The sequence below is a fragment of the Plectropomus leopardus genome, chromosome 24 (assembly GCF_008729295.1).
Source record: "Plectropomus leopardus isolate mb chromosome 24, YSFRI_Pleo_2.0, whole genome shotgun sequence".
Classification (NCBI taxonomy): Eukaryota; Metazoa; Chordata; class Actinopteri; order Perciformes; family Serranidae; genus Plectropomus; species Plectropomus leopardus.
In genome coordinates this window covers 9,157,239-9,170,715 of record NC_056486.1, presented here as the reverse complement: position 1 = coordinate 9,170,715, position 13,477 = coordinate 9,157,239, and the positions used below count along the sequence as shown (strand labels likewise).

The window sequence follows — 13,477 nt, the reverse complement described above, 5'->3', positions numbered from 1 at the left end:
GTTATTGAGTACAAAACAAAAACAACAACAACAACAAAAACTGTATTATAAACCTATGGATTGAAAATTGCAGACAAATACACAACTTCCAAATGTTCAACATTTGAAGTTGCACAAAGAACAAAAAGTTTACTTTTATTCAAGCTTATTGTAGAGTTTATGAAATTTAACTCAAGGCCCACTTACTAGCTTTCTCTGGAGTTTTATTTTGAAGGAGTTTGTCCTTGTGTGACTGGAAAAAGCTTGTAAATGTTCCCAGCAAATTTATACTGAATTCCTCTGATCCACTTTGTTTGAAACACTCAACAGCATCTAACCAAATTGCAGAATAGTAGGGCTGGACCCGAATATCCGGCTATTTGCATACATGTTAATTGGGTAGGTATTTGGTTTTCAATTTAGATTCAAATATTCTTTTTTGTTTTGTTTTTGTTGTTTTTGCAGAGGATAAATGTCATTTCAGAGTTTGTGAGAAAAAATAAACACATACAGGTTTGTTGGAGTTCATCTGCTGTGCTTCTGTTTTACAGAGCTTTGTCGGATTAATATAAGTAGTTTTCAGGTTTGTTATAATTTGTCTTTGATAATAAAATTGTCATAAGCTGTTTAATGTCCCAAAAAGTGCATTAAAAGGTCACTGACCCCAACACCTCAAGAGTTCGGGATGCCTTTAATAATTCTCTCCAGGATTGTGCAATGGTGCAATTGCAACAATTCACGCAAAATCTGGCAATCCCTATGAATTCTGCATGACTTTGCAATTTTGTCATATCACCGCAACTTTATTGCAGCTTTGACTCATTTCACTGTACAAATGTGCACAGCATATCGGTCCACTCAGCCCCTCTCTTTCTCTCTCTGTTTGTCATGATACTGCTGCCACGCCTGTCACACATACATTGACATGATTTTACCCCCCAGTTATTAACAGGTTGATCGACTGAGCTGAGCCATTTCGGTGTCAATGTGAGCAGCACAAAAATGCAAAGACGTGAGCCCCGACGCAGCTCTCCCCAAGTGAAGCCCTTTTCCATTTTAGAGTAGGTGGAATTTTAACATCTTCAATAGTGAGGACACTTATCTTTTCAGAAATGCAATGAAACTAAACAGACTAATTTCTAACACTGGACACAGATTGTTGATAACTGCTAGAGATTTTTAACATTACAAACTATAGTGTCACAACTGTGGCTCTCCCTCACCTAACACTGAAGCTCTGGGGCGCAAGGTGTCTCTCCCTGACCTGACGCTGAAGCTCCACGATGTAAGGTATCTCTCTGTCTTTCACCTGACGCTGTTGATCAATGCTGACGCTCCAGAGTCCAGAAAATGGTACATTTGACAGCCCTACAGGAGAGAACCAAGAAGAGCTAACATTACATTACTGAGCGCCAGTTGGAAAAAGTGATACTAAGGATATTTTCATTAATATACAAAAACAATGCAATTGTCAAAACAAAACAACAAATAAACAAATTAATTATAGTATGAGAAACGCATGGCCTGAAAATTACAGACACAACAACTTCCAACTTTGTTAGACATCTGAAGTTGTACAAAGAAAGTAAAGTCAAGGCTCATAATAACATAGTGACCATGATAATGCTTAGCTAATGTTATTTTAACAGTTACTTGGAAACAAACTTGTTTGTTTGAAATGTTTTCATCAGCTGACAATTAAATTTTAGACACTGAAATGTCTTTGAAGGTCTCACCAGAGGGTTCTTTTAAAATGGTTCATGCTTGCAACTGTATTACCATCACATAATGCCATAATTGCGCCATTATCATGGCTTGGTTAATTCCTTTGGTGATGGTAAGGCTACGGTGCATGTGACTGTAAATGAGCTAAAACATGCGAAAGCCTCTTTGAAAGTGTGAAACGTGACTGAAATAAAGGCTGACAAGAACAAAGCTGCAGTCAACGTATGTTGATGGTGAAATATTTTGTCATCACAGGATGGTGAGCAGACAGCTGCTGTGCTTTGTTCCTTTATTGTTTATTCAGCTTGTTTGTGATGCATTACAATGCTGATGTGTAAGTACTATATGGACAATAATATGTACGTAATAAGCTTTTGTTAGTCAGCTAAACAGCTCATTTCTCATCTAAGGTAGGTAAGGTCCATTGATGTGTGCACTTTATCTGGGAAAGAGTTCATTTGCTTAATATTGGCTGAAATAAAATTGAGCAGCCCGTGCCGGCTGGACTAAAAAGTCTATTTGAGCTCAGACAGGAGAGGGTCAAAGCGGTGCACAGACTAGACGGATCAGCAGGGGCCCGGTCCTTGTTGGCCTTGACGTTAATTAAACACTAACTGATAGAAAAAGCCTTCTTCACACTCTAATTATTCCCCATTTCAAGTCTAATTTCACCAATCAGTGCCATCTTTATTTCTGAGAGCAAATTGGGCAGTAATCATTTTCTAGTGGAGTTTTCCCTGCCTCTAATTGTTGAATATGATTTAGTCATTATCAGAGCTCTGGCTACTCTTATCAGTCATCTCACAGGGCAAATTTATCTGGAGATTGCGCTCGGAGAAATTAAGATGAATATTTTAATGAATTTTTAAAGTGATGACTCACAGTGTTGTCGTAGTTTGACTGCATATTTTAAATATGCTTAATCTGGATAATTGGTTAAAGGGGACCTACTATGCTTTTCCATACATTATTTCTTACATGTAGTGTAAATGTGTAATCTTGGTTGCCGCTGTTGTAAATTTTTATCTGATTTCATATCATATAGTGATTTTACACATTAAAAAGTGCCACTATTCTCCATTACAGTCATCCCCTGGCTGCAAAGGCTGTGAAGAGATGCAAATTTATAGGAGACCCAAAACTGCTGACCAATCAGAGTAGACTTTTTGGGAGGGGGGATTAAAGAGAAAACAGAGCATTTCAGACAGAGGGTGAATACAGGTGTTCCAGCACAGACAGTATTAGGAAAATTAGGTTTTTGGATTATTAAAGCATACAAACAAGTTCTGGTGGAAACCTTAAAATCAAGTATATCCTGAAAATGAGCATAGTAGGTCCTCTTTAAATTCAACAGAAATAGGATAAAATGATTTAGTGCAGCTTGGAGAAAAATTTTCAAAATATTTAATGCAAAATATGTGTATAAAAAAATGATGCATTTATTTGACCATGTGTTTAAATCAAACCACCATTGATAAATTTAGTAAGTTTTCAGTGCAGTGACTTTAAGAAGTGATAGGTTAAATGATAAAATATGTAATTAAACTCTTTATTAGCTCTTTCTCTCTTCTTTGTGTAGGTTAATTTTATTCATTTCATTAGAAGCACCAGGAAAATATCGCAAACTCACTGCAATTATACAATTAACAAATGTAAAATAAATCTGTAATTCACGTCCACATCCAAATAAGGTGAAAAAATACAAAAAGTGTGATAGCAGGATGTAAAGGAAGTCCAAGAGACAAAATATCAAGGACAAGAAGATGCTTTGAAGGGGAGTTACTTCCTTTTTCCTGTTTGTCGACTTCAGTTTCCTGTGTCTCTTGGTCCGACTCGTCAAGGTGATCTCTCTTTATTTCCTTCAGTTTGATCAGCTTGTGCAAAATGCTGGAAAAGATTTCATTCTATACAACAAGTTAACTCTGTAGTTCTATAATTTAATCGCCCTTAACTTAATTTCATTTCAACAATATAAAATATATCAAAATAACATCCTGTTGATATAAACAGCACACTTGTGAATATACACAAGCCGTTGCCAGCATGTATATATATATGTACACACACACACGCACAGTCCTAAACGCTTGTTAAATGTGTCTTGGCCTGCAGAGAGAGTTATGACCAGATGGTTCTGAAAATAAGCCTTATTTTAGCCTCTCAGCTTGTCACTTATTTCTTTCAGGGTTCATGATCGGATAAATTAATACAGCAAAAATCTCACTTATCCTCACTGGCATCCTTGTTGACAGCTGATATTATGTTTCACAAATCTGGAAACACATGAATTTATTTATACTCTTTGTGGGATTTTTATGTGAGAGGGGTCTGTGACTGAGGAGTACCTTTACACTGCACCTATCACAGGGTTCTTCCGCCTGGGGTCAGGCTGTCTTTCGTCTCCATAGCCGTAGCGCTCGGGGCTGGCATAACGTTCCCTGGTGTCGGGGTATCTCTCTGGGCTGGCATAGCGGCCAGGGCTGGCCTGCCGGTAACCGTCTAGTCGCCCTCCAGCAGCTTCGTAGTAGTGCCGCCCTCTGCGGCCCGCAGTGGGAGAAGGGGGAATGTCCTGTCTCGCTGCTGCACGGTGCTGCTGTCCTGCACGGGGAGATGAGGGGTAGTAGCGCTGGTTGTTGGGGGCCTGATGGGATTGTGTGCTCACCTGGGGGGGCTGCACACGGTGGCTGGAGGCGGGAGGGTCGTGGTAGTGGCCGGGGTAGGGGACTGGTTCTCTTGTCACGGGTCTGGAGGTGGGGTAATCATATGGATCCCTCCTGAAACAGAAAATGAAAAACCAGAATTACCACCACACTGTTGTATGACTCCACGTACAATTCAGATTGCACTTCACATCTGTGAAAACATGGATGCTTCTCACACAGAAGATCTCTGCAATCAGCGCAGTTTGTTGGGCACCCAAGTACAGTGTCATTAATTCAGTATCTGAACAAATGTCCCCATCTGTTCCTGAGATATGATGTTGAGTAACGCCAGAAGTGTTTTTGCATATTATTATGATGTCACAGTGAAGCTGACCTTTTTTCAATATAAAATGTCAGGACTTTATCATATACTGTATTTGACATTTGTGTGAAATTTTTATTGTATCTTGAGTTATGGCCAAAAACATGCCTTGTGAGGTCACAGTGACCTTGACCTTTGATTTATGACCATCAAAATCGAATCACTTCATCCTTGAGTCCAAGTGGATGTTAATGCCAAATTTGAAAAAATTCCCTCTAGGTGTTCTTGAGATACTGCAACTCCAGTGACTGTACCTGAAATTAGCCTGGAGCTGGTCTCGAGGAGTGTCTGACATCATTAATAAAGACACACACACACACACACATAAATATAAATATATATGTGCTTGAGAGTATGGCTAAAGACAATATTTAACTGGTTTAAACTGGTTTGGAGTTCGAGGACGTGCCAGAGATTTGGCCCTCCCTTGCGGTAAGCCTCCTCCTGTTATTCAGTTTACGTGGCGAGGCTGTGGCCTTGGCAGGATCGAGTTGTGGGGGGGACGTGGATGGAGAGATGCCAAGAGATAACAGCAAATGCCTTGGTAAGCATATATGAGGTTGTGTGTGTGTTTAGCTGGAGTGTGTTGGAATGTGTGTGTCCCAGGGGTCTGCAGTAACGAGGCAGCCAGCTGGAAGTCTCCGGTTCCCTCCCACTAGCTCTGGGTGATTAGGGGCTAAACCCCTGGGTAAGGCGACACGCGGGCTTCGGGGAGACGGAAGGAGAGAGAGAGACGGAGAAAGAGAGAAAGAGAGAGAGGAGAAAAGAAAAGGGAGGGCTGCTCACCTTTCACAGGCCCATTCAAATGTTTTCCATCTTATATGCTGTTTCCAGTGCTGAGTGACACACATGTCTCGCTAAAGCAAGTAAGCAAATCTAAAAGTCAGGTCTTGGTCGGCCTTGCTCGAGGGGAAAGTCTCCTATTTATACAAGTGGTGATCTACAATGAGCCCTGTCAACATCATAAATGATCACTTTTGGCATCACACTGAATGACATTACAATATTTAATAAAAAAAAACACATTAATAACTCTTTTGGGCCATGTATGGTAGTCATTAAGGGCGCATTCAAGCCAAACACACACACACACCTCAAGCGTCTGTGTTAGCGTAGGCATGTTGCTAGGGGTTACCATTTAGAAGATGAAACACTGGTATGAAACAGGAAGTCCAGTTTGAAGGCTTATCATACACATCACTCAGCACTCAGTCAGCAATCACTTTCTTCTCTTTTTCCTGTTTTTGAGTTTATTTGGCACCACGCTACAAGCTATTCTACCTGCATGAGTGCAAAAACTGGTGTTTGACTGCAGCAATGCAGTCCTGAATGACATTGCACTGTAAAAGTGAGACAGAATATACTTCGTGTCCATTTGAGGACTTTAGATTTTTCTGAAAATAAGGATGCTACATGTTATAAAATAGTGTTAAATATGTGATATCTTTAGATATTATGATATATATGATGTGAGAAGCCTGGTTATGCGTTTTGATGACAACAAAATCAATTTTCTCCAGGACATTTAGGTAGCTCCAATCTAATACCCTGATTATGGATACCAAAGGCTCAATCCCAAAATACCCCTTGCACCTACCACTTATCCCTACCCCGCCAGTTTGCACATTCATGTTTAGGAATAGAGTGTGCGATTAATGTTGGGATAAAGGGATAGGACAAAGTGGAAGGGAAACATGGCCTTTCAAAGTCAGGTTTTTCAGACGCACACTCCAAGACGAGTTCTGAGAAATCATCTGCAAGATGGCTGCACTATCAACAAAAGAAACCCACAAATAGGACTGAGTTTTGTTTAAAAATTATGATATCACTACCAATACAAGTACCCTTAATGTACATGTTTTATGTTTTATAACTAAATTTACTTCATGCTGTAACTGACACTAACACTTTTCTTTTAATTGACCGATCTCCAATAAACTGGCAATTTAAGTGCATTCAGAGACACTGCAGATATTGTGGGACTTTAACACAGTCTCAACAGTAAATGTTAAAGCTCTCACTAACTTGATACGGTTCAAATTATTAAACTATATCAATCAGCAACAGACAGCGCCGAACAGATTTAGACATTTACTTCCCAGACTGAAACAATGGCTCCCACTGTAGTTATTATACAGAAGCCTTGAGCTTAGCCTCTCCCTTGTTCTGCAATCATATCCGTGTGTCTCCTCTGTCCGCTCCCTCGAGTCGGGCTCAGCACCTGTTGACTGGCCAATTAGAATGACTCACTCACCGCAGATTAGCTCGCACACAGCTTGTGTTTGTGTGTGTGTGTGCTTGTGCATAAGCGATCTTCCCTTGAGGATATTCGCGAACTGCAGTGACGTGGATTTCTATATGTGTGTGTGTGTGTGTGTGTGTGTGCTCAAAATATCAGTCGAGTGTGTTTTCTGTGGGCTGGGAGGCCTGACCACCCAAACAGGGTGGTGGGACAGGATACACAGGTGGCCCCAAGAATGAACAGCACTGCCTTGTCAGTCAGCAGAGCAGGAAAGACAGAGCCGCACACACACACAGATAGGCATGCATTGCCAAACCTTGAGATAAGGTATGGAAGCATAAAAAGACAAAAAAGAAAGAGATCTGAGAGGGAGAGATTTGATCTGAAATTACGATGTAAGGAGACAGAAGCAGATGTGAAGGGAGTCTGGGTAAAAACAATATATTCAAGCTCAGCGAGGAGTGGAAAACGCTAGAGAGCGAAAGCGAGACGAAGGTCAGCCTCCTCATTAATCCAGATTAAATGGTGAAGGCCACCAGGGGAGGCAAAGAGAAAAGGAAAGAAAGGATGGAGTGATGCAGTGGGTAGAGGAGGGGGAACACCTGGGTCCACAGCCCGACTCAGGGCCACCCAAACAGACAGGAACCTCCGCTGGCTTCCCCGCTCTTCTCTCATCATTCTCCTTATATTTCCCCCTCTGAGATCTTCAATTTCCACATCGTTTCCACTTGAATATTCATCTTCCTCTCCGTCTCAATCACCTCAATGACCTCTCCCCTTAATATCTGTTCATCACCCCCTCATGCACCTTTGTTATTTAAATGCCTTTGTCATCTCCTCACCTCCTCTTCTACTCCTTTCTCATTTACAGCACTATTTTTAGCTTCTCCAAGGTAATGAAGAGGGCAAAGCATTATATGAGCAACAATAAATTCACCTGCGAAGTAATCCTTTGACAGTATCCTTTGCAAAAATATGACTTATGGATGCAAAATGCAGGAAAAAGAAACTACCACAGCAGAGTTTGTTTGAAAAACACCAGTGTATTTGTGAAAGGATCCTTAAAAGCATTCTGAATTATTAACAAATTGAAACCTGTGCTGCTCTAAGATGCCTTTCATAAGTACTTTAACCTTTGAAGCCTGAGCAAATTGGTGGAATTTCTTCCAAAACATGGGAAAAAAGGCAATGAGCAACTGAAATTAGTACATTTAGAAAATTACTTTACAAAAGCTAGGGTAAAATGCCTATGGGGATAAAGAAAAAAGCTAGGAAAAATGATATAATTATGATAATTACATATTAAAAATTATGTTAGAAAAATATTATAATTTTTTTAACCACATTTCCATATTATTTTTGCTTTTGTTTAATTTAGCTTTTTTTCTTCTTTTTTTAAACTAATTTTCTGGCAATTTCTTCTTTTATAGCTCATTGCCTTCTTCCCATATTTTTTAAAGAAAAGACAAGAAAAACATCAAATACGTAAACAACCAAATCCAATTCCACTGGCATTTTTCTAAGTTGGCTACAGCTAGTATTTTCAGTTTCTGCTGGATTTTTATTTTGTGCCTTTCCAGATTTCTGCCTACTCTACTTTACTTTGTTTTTTGTCATTTAACATTCATTTAAGCTCATTCTCCTTCCAAATTTAAAATGTTTAATATCTGATATTAATGTAAAAACATGGTATAAAAGCAAGTCATGACATGTGAATTATAGACTTTGTGTGTCTGTGTGTGTCCAGCCAAGCAGCTGAGGGATTATGGGGTCCACGGGCCTCAGTGACCCACCAAGAGTCACACAGCTGGCTTCGGCCTGGTCACAGAATGAATGGTTTTACTCTGTGTGTGTGTGTGTGTGCGTGTGTGTGTGTGTGTGTGTGTGTGTGTGTGTGTTTGTGTGTACCTTCGCTAACCTGAAATGGCCTCACACTATGTCGAAAGCCCACAATATCTGAATTCTACATAAATTAGGATTTAATGTAACGGATCCAAATAAAACATTTCAAGTGTGTGTGTGCCTCACTGAGTAAATGAGCGAGCCAGAGGAAGAGTGCATGTTTGCGTTTGTATATTCAAAGTGTCAGAGTGAGATCTCTTGTTTACGTGTTAACTTGCGTAACTTCATCAGAAAGTTTGTGCGCTGAGAGTGTGCGAAAGAGGGGAAGCGTGAGAAGGAAAAAGAAGTACAAACACACAAAAGGAACACGCCAAAAACAAGAGAGGCCAAAGAGGAGAAAGTAAAAGAGATGCGTTGCAGTTTCCTTTAAACATTAACCTGCGCGTAAAAGATGTGTATTGGTTACCGTCTGCCACTGAAAACATGAAACAGTTTTTTGAGAACAGGGTTTAAAATTTCCTCCAGAGCTTTTGATTTACAAAAAAACATGCCAAACATGGCAGATTCCTGCCGAAATAAAACAGTGGTTGGCGTCAGTAATGACAATTAAAGGAGCTCCGCCAGAACTGCTAATCCGGTTTGAAAAGAGCTTATGACAACAAGAGACATGCAGACAGTAGGTGTGTTTTCATTCAGCTGTCAAGTGAGTTCCACGCACACTTTTGAAATGTCAACATAAAAATAAAAAAGCAAAAATCAGATGCAAATTAGATGATTCCACGAGCGACGTTGAAAGAAATAAATAGGTTTGAATAAATGTCAAAAAAGGGAAATTGAAAGACTTTAAATAATATATTAATACTAGGTTATTTTTCTCTGTTATTATTTAATGTAGTGGTGATATTGTAATACAACTATTATTAAAAAGGCTACTTTTTACTGCACACAGAAACAGACATGGGAGTGACAGCAATAGGAAGAGGCAATTTACAGATAATATTCCATAAAGCACAAAGCAATGAAACCCAGTTATTTGTCCACATTATTATTCCCCAGCAAATGCAACTCCACTCATATTAATAATGGTATTTCTTTGCAGACATTCTATTTGATAAAATATAAGAACCTTTTGGTGAGAATGTAGTCATTGAATTTTTTTCTTTTTCTACTTACTCTTTAAAGTGGATGCAGTCCTGATTTGCAAAATACAACTATACTTTATTTTATCATTTTGGTCTGTTGAACATTTGTATGAAATGTTGTCATAATTAGTGCATAAATTCTTGATTTATGGCAAAATAACTTGTTTTGTGATGTCACAGTGACCATGACCCTTTGACCACCAAATTGTAATAAGTTGCTTGCTCCAAATACGTTTTTGTCAAATTTGAGGAAATTTCCTGCAGGTGTTCTTGAGAAATCGTGTTCAACAGAATTAGATTGATGCAAAATAACATTAATCTTTAACAATAAACCTCCAAAATCAAATCAATTTTTTCAGACTCCAAGTAAATGTTTGTGCCAAATTTGAAAAACTCGAGTTGTTCTTGACATTTTGTGTTCACAAGAATCAAACAGATGCAAGGTCAAATTGACCTTGACCTTTGACCCATGATCACCAAAATCTGTTCAGTTAATTGTTGTGTGCAAGTGGACATTTGTGCCAAATTTATAGAAATTCCCTCGAGACCTTTTTGAGATATTGCACTCACAAGGTAGGGGGATAGACGTACAGACATAAAGACAAACAAGCCAAAAACATATTGATGGCCAGGGCTCTCGCCAGTGCGGAAGCTTTAAAAATGAGAGGAACAGAAAGAGCATTCACAAGAATGCAACGTACGGTCGTACAGACACCCTAAAAAACAGAATGCTTCTGGTCAAGGCTATCGCATAAAGGCATAAAATGAGAAAATAGAAATGGAAAGACAAAGGGAGGAACAAAGCAAAACAAACTAACCGGAAAAAAAAAAACAAAAAACAGACGAGCCATGTCTCACAGAGAGACAAGCAGAGAGACACTTGCCTGTCCCTCTGAGGTCTATATAGAGCAGCAGAGCAGGGTGTGATGTGAACCACAGGGACCAACTAGAGTGGAAAGCTGTAATGACACGCCGTGTAATACATCTGACTCACACTTCGAGAACATCAGCACCATATACCACACTCCCAACCACCCTCTGAGTGTGTGTGTGTGTGTGTGTGTGTGTGTGTGTGTGTGTGTGTGGTGAGAGCAAAATGACAAACTGAATCTTACATCCATATTTATACACGTGTGAATGTGTGTTGGGAGTGTATATGATTACATACTCAATGGTAAAAGGGAAATGTGTGAGTGTGTGAGTGAGTGAGTAAGTGTGTGCCCATCTGGGACGATGAGTGTGTGTTGCCATTATGACAGTGAAGAATGTGTGTGTATGGGGATAGCATGGGGAATGGGGGGTGGGGGGTTACCCTGCACCTGCCCCTAGGAAACGGAAGGAGGAAATTAGGACCCCCCCCCCCCCCCCCCCCCCCCCACCCCCCCACCCCCCCCCACCCCCCACCCCCGCCACAACAACTACCGCGCCGCATCCTGGTCCCCCAAATACCCCCGGCCCTAAACAGCTGGAAAACAACCATGTGTCTCTGTCAGACTTGAACACAAACACACACACCAATCCCCCTGTGTATTCACACATTTTATGTTCAGATCTTTAAAGTATGCTTAGTTATAAGGGTCAATACATTTTTGTTGCTGGAATTTATCAATATTCTCATTAGAAATACAGAACGCTACACCTCATGTAGCAGGAAAGCTCTACTTAATTTATATTAAGACAAAAGTGTCCAAAAGTTTTGCAATTTTGAGCTTTGAGTTTGTACAACGAAGACGTGCACATGGGTGTGCACGTAGTATGGCAACATAGGTGTGGCAGAGAGTAATAGCTTTAATGCCAATGCAGATCGCAAATGCTACCAAAGTAAACCAACTTTGCCATATGATGAGCAACTATCAGATGTGTGTGCTATTGGTGAGTGTGTAGAAAACATAAACAAGTGGCCCAGTATTCAGTGACCAGATATATACGCACATGCATGAGCATGAACACCAGCGAGAACTTGGCAACATCAAAGTCACCAGATGCTTAGAGTTGTGTCTTAAAATCAGAAAACTTTCATAGCCAGAGACCCAAGATCACAATATTCCTTTTTACATAGAGATGACACTATAGAGCCACTACCAAGTCCCTTCTTTATGCCGCCTTTGCATTTTCACACAGAACCAGACAATGGCGGCATCATGCAAGTGTTAGTCATCACATAGTTTGCAGCCAAAGACGTTGCTGGTATTTCAGTTAAGAGTGACCATGTTAATTGGTGACTTTTAGTTGCTCGAAATGCAAATGGTTGGCGTACATAACAAAAAAAAAAAGATCTATGAATGTGTATGTATCTAACATTGATTTAAGTAAAAATTAAAGGCTTAACGGGAAAACTACATTTTTTTTGTGCTTTCAGCTGCTGCGGCGGCTACGAGCAATCACAATGCATTCGATTGAGTCGCGTTAAATCGATATACGGTTGCCTTGAAACGGTCTAGATTTTGTAAAATTTCCACAAAACCTGAGTCATAATGTTGCTTCTGACAACCGATTATATAACGACCAGAAATTTTGATGCTGGTAACAGTTTTATTTTAATGTTAAAAGCTTGCTGACTTGCCTGATCGTCTGTTGCATTGTGTATGTTGCATTCATTGCATTGTGTTTGTTGAACTGTGTTGTGTTAGCTGCGTTGTGTTCACTCATTCGTTGCATCCATGCACGGGCATATATCTGATGATGACTGTAAAAGGGTCTATATGTTTGATAATACAGCACTGGATTATTATATTTTAGTTACTGTAAGGAGGTATGCTGCATTACATAAACAAGTAAGAAGAGTTATAAATAGGGAGGATTAAGAAAACCCAGTGTTTTAAAGTCAAGCTACAGATGGATGAAGTTAACCTCAAATGTACTAGTAAATGAACAACAAAAACAACATAAAACATTATGTTGGCAGACCAACTCTGTCCATGTTACTCTTCTATATTTTTTTGTAAATAAATAATGAGCTTTGGATCAAAACATTAGCATTCAGCTGTATATATTATACTTTACATACTAATACTAACCAGCTCTGCCTTCTGTTCAAAGTTTGAGGATTTACGTATGCATGTTTCTCGTCATTTGTTCACACACACACACACACACACACACACACACACACACATGCATAAGAAATAAGTGCAAATGCCTCAGCATTTAACTGCACTCACCTCAATTACATTTACACATTTATTTCATTAATGCAAGATCATACAGATGCAATGCAGATGCATATGTAAGCACATCTGCCCGTTATGTGCTCACCTGTTAGTCAACTGACGAGAAGCAGGCACGCGCTGCATGCAAAATGCATTAATTGCTCTGCAGAAAAACAGCTGCTGCACCTCGCTGCCAAACACTCCCACTCCCACACACACACACACACACACACACACACACACACACACACACACACACACACAACATTCATATGCATGTCCACACACACTTTACCGGGTAAAATGTTTAATGTGTCATAATTTGTAGAGGTACCCGTGGAAAAAGTGGCTGGAAATGCCTTCATTTATTCAGT

The 13,477-nt window shown here is 39.8% G+C and overlaps 1 protein-coding gene across 1 annotated transcript in view; it reads right to left on the bottom strand.

Moving 5' to 3' along the window:
* Window positions 1-3,271: 3,271 nt before the first annotated feature.
* Window positions 3,272-13,477, bottom strand: part of pard3ba (par-3 family cell polarity regulator beta a) — a 198,092-nt gene continuing 187,886 nt past the window's right edge. Inside the window, 1 exon segment of the mRNA XM_042513093.1 lies at window positions 3,272-4,478. Coding sequence (XP_042369027.1) covers window positions 4,052-4,478 — 427 coding nt within the window. The 3' untranslated portion in view covers window positions 3,272-4,051.